Source organism: Nelumbo nucifera, chromosome 8, assembly GCF_055504915.1.
Source record: "Nelumbo nucifera cultivar China Antique chromosome 8, China Antique-T2T, whole genome shotgun sequence".
Classification (NCBI taxonomy): Eukaryota; Viridiplantae; Streptophyta; class Magnoliopsida; order Proteales; family Nelumbonaceae; genus Nelumbo; species Nelumbo nucifera.
The window spans coordinates 28,842,720-28,854,120 of NC_142656.1; the positions used below are offsets into that span (position 1 = coordinate 28,842,720).

At 35.6% G+C, this 11,401-nt stretch overlaps 1 protein-coding gene across 1 annotated transcript; it reads right to left on the reverse strand.

The window, feature by feature from the left end:
• Positions 1 to 7,194: 7,194 nt before the first annotated feature.
• On the reverse strand, positions 7,195 to 10,407 carry LOC104605331 (putative xyloglucan glycosyltransferase 5). Its single transcript, XM_010270053.3, has 5 exons — positions 9,129 to 10,407; positions 8,599 to 8,907; positions 8,214 to 8,504; positions 8,016 to 8,129; positions 7,195 to 7,896 (listed from the first exon to the last, which is right to left on the reverse strand). The coding sequence occupies exons 1-5, from the start codon at positions 9,849 to 9,851 to the stop codon at positions 7,249 to 7,251; spliced, it is 2,085 nt and encodes a 694-aa protein (XP_010268355.1). The 5' UTR covers positions 9,852 to 10,407; the 3' UTR covers positions 7,195 to 7,248.
• Between the last annotated feature and the right edge of the window lie 994 nt (positions 10,408 to 11,401).

Here is an 11,401-nt window from a genome sequence, read left to right on the forward strand (position 1 = left end):
ATTGGTCCAATTACTCTCATTTTATTTAATCTTTTAATAATTTTTAAATTTTTAATTTTTAATATTTTATCAATAAAATAATAATTTTTAATGTTAATTCTTACACAAGTCTGATGGTTCTCCTTCTCAACTCTTTTTTCACTATTTAAATATTAAATTTTTAATATTTTTATCAATAAAATAATATTTAAAATATTAGTTTTTTATTTTTTAATATTAAAAATAATACTTTTACTTATTTAAAAATGCAATTATTGTTTACATATTGATGCCTTTTTTCAAATTTAGTGGGTGTTCGGTACCGTGGTCAGACCACGATATATTACATTTTGAAATGCACTACACTAAATTAAGGTGTTCGCTTATCTTGTGGTGTGGATTCATACACACTATCTCGTGGATGAGTCCACACCACAAGTCAAATTCTCATCCACATGTTTTTATCGTGGATTGATTCACGCCACTGTAGAATTTTTATCAATAATGATCTCATGCTTTACATAGTATATTTTATTCAATTTATCTTACATTTTTATTAATGTTTTCGAACTGCCGTTGATTCGGATGGCCGAACCATTTGGCTTGGGAACTGTCCAAGCAACCGGTTCCATTTTACCCCAAACTCGGACCCTAGCCAAAACCGTTGTATTGGTTAACGACCTATTGACCCAGGTAGTTGAACCGTCAACCCATTTAACCCGTTCAATAGTTTTTGACTATTATTATTATTTTAATTAGTTTTTTTATAATTTAATTTTGTTGTCAGAACGAACCATTCTTTTGAACTAGATGGTTGAATCGTCAACCTGGGAACTGTCAGCGATTTGCTAACCAAATCAACGTTCTTGGCCAAAATCCGGTTTTGGAGAAAAACGGAACTAGTCACTTGACCGATTCCTGATTTTTCCGGTCCGACCGTCCAGTCTGGTCCGGCTTTGAAAACCATGGAAAAAAGTAATAACATTTAATTGAATAAATGTATATTTTATTATTTATTATTTTACAAGGCTTTTAAAACCAACCCAGAGAACAAACCAATCAGGAGTCTGATTCCCGATCAAACGGTTGGCCCATTTTGACAGAAAAATAAAAAAAATAGAAAATGATAAAAACTGTTGAATGTTTTAAACGGTTCAAATGGTTCAACCGTAGGGGTCAACAGTTTGCTAACCAAATCAACATTTTTTGGCCAAAATTTGGTTTTGGCGAAAAACGGAACCCCACCTAACTGGTTCCCGATTTTTCTAGTCCGGTCTGGTTTTGAAAACCACGAAAAAAGTAATAACACTTAATTGGATAAATATATATTTTATTTTTTATTATCTATTATTTTACAAGGTTTTTAAAACCGACCCAGAGAACAAATCGGTCAGGGGTCCGATTCCTAGCTTAAACGGTCAACCCATTCTGACAAAAAAAATAAAAAATAAAAAAAACAAAAATGATCAAAACCGTTGAACGATTCGAATGGTTCAACCGCCCAAGTCAGCGCGATTTGGTGACCAAATCAACGTTTTTTGGGCAAAATCTGGTTTTGGGAAAAAACGGAACCGGTCTACCGGTTCCTGGTTTTTCCAGTTCGACCGTCCAGTCCGGTTTGGTTTTGAAAACCATGTTATTTTACATAAATAAATAGTAGTAATGTCAAATTGTCAATAACTTCATAAAACAATATTATTAATAATATTTTTATTAATTAATTAGTTTTGAATATTATTTTTATTAATATTATTAATATTGTTAATTATTGCTAACATTATTTTTTTAATTATTAATATTAATAATTATTTTTTAATTATTATTATTACTACTTTTAGTTAATATTAATATCATTATTTGTTATTAAATATTATTAATATTATTTTTAGTATTATTAATTATTATTAATATTATTTTTATTAATTATTAATTTTTTGTAACTTATTAATGTTTTTTCTATTATATATATTACTAAAAAATAAAATATTGTATTTTAATGATTAACGGCATAGATAATCTCACATGTTGTAGTTGAGATGCATGGAATCAAACACATGATATGGACAGAAATGTGCCACACCTTATAAAATGCTCATTAAAGCGTAGTATGGATCAGTACACACATTTTTGTCCATGGTGCAGAACAACTATTCTGTTGGGGTGCGGTGTGTTTTCATCTACACCACACCACCCAATTTCTCATCTCCGTTATAGAACACTCCCTTATTTACCACATAAAATGCAAAAATTATACATTTATGTTTGATTGTGTAGATTTCCTATAAAATGTATATGAGATATATGGAATCAAAAAGTGTGGTATGGATCAGTCCATACTATACCTACAAAATGCCACCGTGGGTGTGGATTGGTCTGTTCCACACAATCTATTCATAATTCAGAACAGCTATGGATTATGGTGTGATGTGGATTGGTCCCTGCCACAAAGTGTACAATTCAGAACAGCTATGGATTATAGTGTGATGTGGATTGGTCCTTGCCACAAAGTGTGGCGTGGACCAATCCACACCCACCAATTTTTCATCCATACTACAAAATACCCCCTATATAGACCATTTTACATATTTGCATTCACACTTATTTGCATCATTTTCAAACATAGCCTTAATTACGATAAAAAAGTACATGTTACAAAAGATTAAAAAATAGCACCCACACATTTTGTCTTTAACGCTGGCTTTTCCTTTTCGTCTTTTCACCAAAGATGTGCTCAAATGAGTACCCTTAAAAGAAATTTAGGGTAAATTAAAGATTGTCTCCTTGTGGGGTATAATTGTGACAATGGCCTACCCTGAACTTTTACATTCCATAAATTTGCTCCAGCCTTTAGCATTTTAAATATTTCCGAATCTCCGGACTGCCCTTATATCATTTTATGAGACCATTAAATTACCACAGCTAGATATATTAACCCATTTCTTGTTAATATATCTCTAGGTGGGGTTATTTAATGGAGGGAGATACATAAATGCATTCACTTCTGATTTTTCCATCATTCATTGTAGCAGGCAAACATCCCAATTCTCACATTTTACGGATGTCTTTTATTAGGTCACTTTACATTTTATTTCATTACATATTGTCTACTCAGTATTCAAACTGTTTAGAATGTGAACATTAATGAAATATCTATAGACCTTTTTCAAATTATTAAAATGTATGGATCACATAAACACTATACACAGCAAAATCTTTTTGGAATCTAAAATATTTCTGATGATACAGGTCAGCGCTTTCGATCTGGAGTTGATTCAGACTGTTCGGCCCAAGAATTGTTTAGGCAATCGGTTCTATTTTACCTTAAATCTGGCTTTTGGTCAATGATTTGCTGATTTAGGCAGTCAAATCGTCTACCCATTTGACGTTTTTTTTGGCTTTTCATAAATTTTCTTTTTATTCTTTTTTTACTTTTTAAGATGAAATGGGCTGTCTGTTCAAACCGGATGGTCGAACCATCAACTCAAAAATCAGTGGCCAAAACAGTTTCCACTCTGGATCGGTTTTTAAAACTTTGATACAGGCAACAAAAGAGTTTTCTAATAAAATACAAGTGGTTGGAGATTGATGAAGTTGTTTTCTATAGGAAGTGTTTCACATTTTATTTATTTTCTTTAATTATGTAAATGGGTTATTGTTTCTCTATTTTTCTACCAAATTATATAAAAGAAAGAATTGTTTATATTCTAGACAGCAAGGTTCAAAGTGTCGATACATATGATATGCAAAAATTGCGAATTTCATAATCTAGAGAGGGATTTTTTTTAAGTTTCAAGAATTGAACTATAACATCTCTAGAAAGGATATTAATCTTTAGGTGGCATTCTTTTTTTGGATTTTATGCAAAATTGCGAATTTCATAATCTAGAGAGGAATTTTTTTTTTAAGTTTCAAGAATTGAACTATAACATCTCTAGAAAGGATATTAATCTTTAGGTGGCATTCTTTTTTTGGATTTTGAGAGGGGGGAAAGTTGGTCAATGGGATTTTGATTCCCATTGACCAAGAAACCTATGTTCATTATCCAGGTAAGTGATACCCATCTCCTAGGTGGGTAAATTAACTTTCCCATCTAGGGGAAAGTTGCCAATACTTGGATGAGACAAAAATGCCCCTTTTAATAATGAAATTTTTATGGCTAAGATTGGCATTACCTTACATACATGGGAAATAAAGAACATGGATAAATACACTTACCTGGGTAAGTCTTTCTGGGAAACACTTACCCAGGTAAGTGCATTTACCCGGATAAATGATTTACTGAAAAGCAAACGGGGCATTAGAAGTAGACAAATGTAAAACTTTACGTACATATTACCGATACATATCAATATTTTGAACCTTGTTACAGAGAAAAAAAAGATTTCTGAAGTTGTAGAATAACCCCACAAATTCCCTTCCCCCTACCACAACATCTCACTCAACAAACAGGCCAACCCCACACACCTTGCCTTCCCTGTGCAACATGCCCCTCAACAACCACACTGCTACAAGACCCAACAGCTATGAACAAGTGAGTACAAGAATCCTAGACCAGACCAACTGACGTGACCAATAATAACTGGACCGACGAAACACTTTGTTGGCTTGTGCTGTTAAAGTAATTGCTGGCAGTCATGGACTTTGAATTGCTTCTATCAATTGCAAGCACAGAGCATTTCATGAACACCATTACTGTAACAATTTGGTTAAGTGTTCACATCTTCTGCAATCATGGTTCAAATTATTAATATGTATAAGAGGTAAAATTTTCCGTATTTTGAATGGTGGAAACACTCAGGGGGTGTTCAACAATTCGGTTGGTTTTGTCTTTTTTTTTAAAAAAAAAAAATAAAAATAACTGTATCATCAGAAAAATAATATGATTTTGTTGATGGGGCAATTTTCTTTTTTTTTTTAAATGTTTAACCATTGCTTTTTTTTTTACATTAATTAACCGAAATTAAACCGGTACCTTAATTTTTCAGAAACATCTAATCAATCAATTCAATTGACCGAATTTTTTAATTTTATTTGTCTGATTCAACCTTTCGGTTTTTGATAAAACCCCCAGTTTTAGGAATAATTATGTTAGGAGGTTTTCCAACATTCAAACCCATAGAAAACCCCGTATTTATATTTAGACTATATTTAATTTGAAGGAAAAAATAGAAAAACCTATATAAAGTTTGTAAAGGATTCTCTACCTTTCCTTAAATTTTTCTTGAAACCAAAGGGTAATATTATACATCGATGCGCTAACACGAAACTTGAAATAGGATGCAAGATTTGTGAAGGATTTGAAATTTAATTCAGTGTTGTCAAACGTGCATCGGGTGTTGAATCATTGCGGGTATGGGTTCATCAATCGACCTGACCTGACCAGGCCGACCTGATACTAGTAGCTCACCAACCGAGGAAGCAATAACTCTTAACCTATTTTACATCAAAATAAACTTGAAATAATAGATATTATGAAGTACTAACACCCGCTAAAACGTGAATTTGGGGGAATTCTGACCAAGTTAATACTTCTAAGAACCGGCATCCCAAGAATGGTTTGAACCGCTGGTCTGAACGGTCCAACCATAATTGACAACATGATGGTATATCGATATCAAAATTAAAAGAGGCACCAAAGACGGGGTGTGGATGGGAATTCGGATCAGATAGTCACGATATCGTAAGCACGTTAAATGAATACTTTCAAATTTTTTTGGCACCTATCCCTTGAAATACCCCCAACCTACCCTTGAAAAAGATTAAAGAAACATTTAACAGTTGTCAAAATATTTATAGTGCTCACTGAATGTGCTTCCTATATTGTGCCTACTGGATCCAGTCCCGTGGGTGGAGGGACCATCTTAACTTTTGCACTAGTGTAATTTATGCTGAAATAGGACCACCTTATGTGAGGGTTCCTCATCAAATCAAATTTCAAATATAGGTTGGAGAGGGAAAAGTGGGAAACTATACATCCAATACTCAATGTAACCAGTGAATGAGAATAATACTTATCAAAATATTATCAATAAATTAAGTAAAATGACTTAATTACTACATTATCATGAATAATATGAATTGAGATCAACTTTAGTAAACCTACAACATTGAAACCAACCTTTATTCATAAATACACATTAATTTGTTGTGGATTCATATTCAATCCAAACCATAAAATAGATCAAATCATCATCTTCCAAATTTTATGTCACTCTGTTTTGTTTAATCTATCCATTTATTAAAAATTATGAGCACGTTATCAAGTAGTCTACTTTCTCTTGTTTCTTTCATTTACAAAGTGTGTAAATGGATCAAATATTAGATTCAAATTTGAATTCAGAGGATACTGTCTGCAAGCCTAATTAAGAAGTCACTGCCATGCTTGTGAAAGTTAGCATAGGAATGGCGTGTGTAATTTTGCAACCAATCCAAAAGAATAAAAGTAGAATATAATGGGGTCCACAGTGTATGAAGTGAAGGAAGAGTCCTTTCTGTTTTGGTCCTCCATTAAACCATAATTGAAGGGGTGGTAGGTAATCCAAGAGAACCTCACTTCCCACATTCTTTCTTCTCACTGCCTACCGACACTTTCATTTACCAAAGTCAAACGTGAATGATACTAATTAAGAATCAAAAAGGAAAAAAGGGGTGGAGAGAGAGAGAGAGAAAGAGAGAGAGAGAGAGAGAGAGAGAGAGAGAGGACCCATTGAACATTTTTTGTTCTCTTACTTTAAATAAACTGAATTAATGCAAATATACAGATAGTTGTACATCTCTTTGTATAATGTTTTGAATTGCCCTAATGGCCCTGCTCACTCATCCTTTTCAATTCTTCAAATATAAGATGGGCTTAACCTCAAATACCAAACCACACCCAAGCAAGAATAGGTAAAAAAAAAAGGACTGATCCTACCTATAACAACATCAATCTCAAGATCTGAAGAAAAATGTCTTCTGTGAGAAGAGAGACCCCAGATGAAATTTAAAGAAAGAAAAAAGATGGAGACGGAGAGAAGCATGGAGAAAGTGAAAAATAAAATTCCTATTAGGGCACTTCAAATTAAATAAGAGGAATATAGCTCATTACTTGAATTGGAGGAACTTTCTTAACTTCTCCCACCATCCACCAAGGCAAAGGATTGTAACTTCCTCCGTATAACTGCCAATATGATTTTCCTGCCACAATGCAGAACTGATGGCTAGGACTGAAGGGTCTTTCTTTTTCCACTCTATCTGCTAAACATTTTCTTCTTTGGTATTTGTCTTTTATTAGCTCATTTGCTCCCCAATTAGATCAAGACCTACAAGGAGAAAGGTAATCCCTTGAAAGAGTAGAAAGTAAAAGTGGATCCCTTGTGCTGATAGAAGGCTGCGAATTGATGCTGTAAGTAGGAGGAAAGCTAGAGCAAGCTCTTTCCTGTAAATCTTGTTCATCTTTTTCCGAGAAGGTGGGGGAGGTGCTTCTTGTTGTTCTTTCAATCTATTGAGCTCAGACAGTTCACTCTCTGAGGCTCCTCTGTGGAGCTGTGGGAGGCTCATTGTCTTCGATTCCCTCTCTGCTGCAGCTAGTAGATCGGACTCAGATGACCTACCTGCCTTCTTGGTGACAATCCACTCATATGAGCTCCCCAATTGGAACAATCCAGATATCATGGCATTGAACTTGGTCACCGACATAGTATTCTCAAAGAGCAGGTAGGGAACAATGAAGGGGAATGATTTTGGAGCCGGGAGGATATTGAGGAATGACATGAAAACAGGGATATAACAGATGACCCACATGGGTAGCTCAGCCTCAGGTACAAACATGGTTAGAGGAAGGATTATGCAAAACAATGTGAAAGAATAGAATGGGAGGATAAGTTTTCTCAAGAGAAAGAATAGAAGTATTAAGTTTGATTTCTTCCAGAATGATATCTGCAATGTAACAACAGTAATGACCCCTCAGTAATATTCTAACCAATTTGTTTTCTATAGATAGAATTCTCACTGATATCTAAATGCGGAATCCATGAGTCAGTGAGAACCAAGTCTACCTTTGAAGTTATGATAGCTGGAAGGCACAATCGGAAAAGTTGCATGGGACCTGAATGCCATCTATGTTGCTGCTTCCTGTAAGCCTCATAGGATTCAGGAACTTCACAAAGGACCTGAAAATCAGTTTCATATAAGGTAAGATTGGCAAAAAGTAATAAAAATACTGTTCTGGATTCAATGAGATTAATTATCATTACCTTCACATCATTAAGGAAAATAAATTTCCAACCATTTAGATGAGCACGGACGGCTATGTCCATGTCCTCTACTGTCGTCCTTTCAAGCCAGCCTCCAGAATCCTCCAGCGCTTTGATTCTCCAGACTCCAGCTGTCCCATTGAAACCAAAGAAGTTTAAGAATACACCATTGACCTGCTGCTCCACCTCAAAGTGGAAGCACAGATTAATGTTTTGAAGCCGAGTCAACAAGTTCTCATCCTTGTTTACAAATGCCCATCGGGCCTGAACCAATCCCAGTTCAGGATTGTCCTGCAACACAAGGTAAAAGAGATACACTAAATACAAACTCCTAAACTGTGTAATGTGGAACTTGCCAAAATAAGCTATTACAATGCTTATCCACCTTAAAATGTGGAACTGTCTTCTTAAGGAAGTCTGGATTTGGTTGAAAATCTGCATCAAATATTGCAACAAACTCATACCCCTTCACATAATCACAATTCATTGCAGACTTGAGGTTCCCAGCTTTGTAACCAGTTCTAACCAAGCGATGCCGATATATAATGTTTATACCACGTTGGCTCCACTTGGAGATTTCCCCTTTGATTAACCACTGGATGCTCTCATCATCCGAGTCATCAAGAACTTGGATTAGTAAACATTCTTTCGGCCAATCAAGTTGACAGACAGCAGAGATAGACTGTTCATATACCTGAAGGATTGCCAATGTTGAGACTTATCAATTGAAACTAGTAAACATAACTGTTAAAGAAGTCCCTAAGTTTGCTCTAATTTCTACTGCCATGGTTGCTTGTTACATATATTGAAGACTTTCATTTGGACATTGTGCTTCACTAGCAGATTTGAAAGCATAAGTGAGTGAGAATTATGAGAAGTAGTGAAAGGGAAAAATAATGCGGACTAGCTTGTTACCTCTCTCTCATTACACATTGGAATCTGAACAAGAACCATGGGGTACTCGTAGCCAGATCCCTCAACATCCTCTGTCTTGAATGGATCCCCTTTAATCCTTGGCCTAATCTTCTTGTATTTGATCCAGAAGCACCCAAGACACAAAATCATCCTGTCCAAAGACTGGATTATGAAGAGGGCAACACAGAAGCTTGAAAGAGTTTGAATTAGGGGTGCAATGTAGTCTGCTCGGAACTCCAACCAGGCAACATACACCATGTGTAGCCAACCCTGGATCTCTGAGGTATGGGGGATGTGCAAATTAGAGCTCCGGAAATAATGCCAACCATTGAAGTGAGCAACCACCTCGAAAGCCAGAGTTGCCAAGGAGAGTGCCAAGAAGCCTCGAATGAATCTGAACAGCACCCTCCCCTTCTCCAGCTTCTCTCTTTCCATGGCGACTCCCTGCCTGAAAATCAACCTTTTCTTGATAGTCCCAAGCAACGCCCACAGGACATTTGCAAGCCAGGCAACACAACCAGCAGCTCGATGGGCCTTGAGAAGAAGGACCCATGTGAATTGCTTCGCGTTCTTACCACGGTCCTTGTCGACCGGCCGGAATGCAGCATCTGGACCATCAATCTCTAGAAGTGAGTAGTTGGGGTTCTCCATTGTGACAACAACTGGAGTTCCCTTCCGAGTCTCCTTCACCCACCAAGCAGAAAAATCCAAGCTCGGAGCCATTTCCCCCTCTGGAGGATTAGATTCACAAAAGAAAAACTTGTTCCAAATCCAAGAAACAGAGCCGTATAACCTCAAGAAATCTTCACAATCCAGATGGACCAGATCTTAAGAAGACGAAACCAAGACGACCCATCCCAAGTTGAGTGACAGAAAACCAGATCCCCCACTAAAAAACTCAACTACCCACTTCAGCTCTCTGCATTCCAGTCCTAATGCAGCAAGTAAAGCCAAAGATGGGTTGAGGAGTATTCTCCACACCTAAGGCTCTTCAAGCTACCCAGCTGGGAATCCACCATTATGGAGAAAGGTATCTGCAGTTGTAAAGCTCTAAACCATGTGGGTATTATTCAATAAATCCAAACCAACACTCATCCCTCCTTTTAACTTTCTAAATATTACCATGGGGTGGATTGGATAGGATAGATTCAGTTAAAAAATAACTATAGCCAAAAAAAAAACAAAAATGAAAAGAAACGAAGTATAAACAAAAGCCCACTAGCAAGAACAACCAGACCAGGTGAACAGTAGATAACACTCGACCTTTAAGAGACAACCCAGCTTAGGGTTTTGGATGTTGAACAGAATTAAAGTTGCAGAAGAGGAAAACGACGAGCTAAATAGGATCAATGATTAAAAAATAAAATGATAAAAAAAACTAAAGAAATGGGCTGAGGGGAATAGTTGCAGACAATGCAGATCCCAAATGTCTCGATCTTCACCAAATTTGAGCTCAAAAAGTGACGTCTCCCTCCATTTCAGCTAGTTCCCTCCTGTAAATATTGATTTGAGTGCTTAAAACCAGCTCAGTGTGATTATTAAAAAAACATTTAACAGACAAGGAAGAAAATTAACAACTAAAGGTCATTTTCTTTTTTTATTTAATCAACCGGTAATACAAGAGAATATTCTTTTACTTCTTTCATGTTAAAACAGTGTAAAGAATAACACCAAATTTCACAAGGAAGGACCAGTAATCACTCTGTCAAAACTGCAAATAACAACCCACGTAAACACCAAAAACACAAGTCCCTGTGCAGAACATTTTGTTGAAGATTTTCCGATATTAGACCCCAAAAAGCACCATTAATGGGTATTTTAGTTAACAACTGGTTTTTTATTTATTAATGAGACCATTAATTAACTGCCATTGACATCTAGATAGCATTAATGATCTGCAGAAAAACAAGATTAATTTAACTATTATGTCGCCGATCAAAATAATAGTTTCAGTATTCCTCACAATTCCTCGGCATCTCTAAGCGGAACGCGGGAGTGATTTGAGCACATCCCATTTTTGATACGTGCAAACCCCAAATGATTATTAAATAATATATATGTTAAAAGACAAAAGGTACCCTTCATACTTTGACTTTTATGGTAATGAACAGTAAACTTTTTGTCCTTGTGTAACCCGGTTGGTTAAAATGTGATATGTCCAAATCACTCTCCAATTAAGAAGTGCTGGTTTATTATGTGCATTTGAGTTCATGTAGAGAGGACTCAACACTCAAGGATGTAAAAGTTTTAAAAGTGACTGAAATGTATTGTTT

Excerpts from the sequence above, each read along its gene's own strand:
- LOC104605331 (XM_010270053.3), bottom strand. The coding sequence starts at position 9,851 with ATGGCTCCGAGCTTGGATTTTTCTGCTTGGTGGGTGAAGGAGACTCGG. Across the intron at positions 8,908-9,128 it reads CAATGTGTAATGAGAGAGAG|GTATATGAACAGTCTATCTC; the intron begins GTAACAAGCTAG and ends GCAATCCTTCAG. Across the intron at positions 8,130-8,213 it reads TTTTCCTTAATGATGTGAAG|GTCCTTTGTGAAGTTCCTGA; the intron begins GTAATGATAATT and ends ACTGATTTTCAG.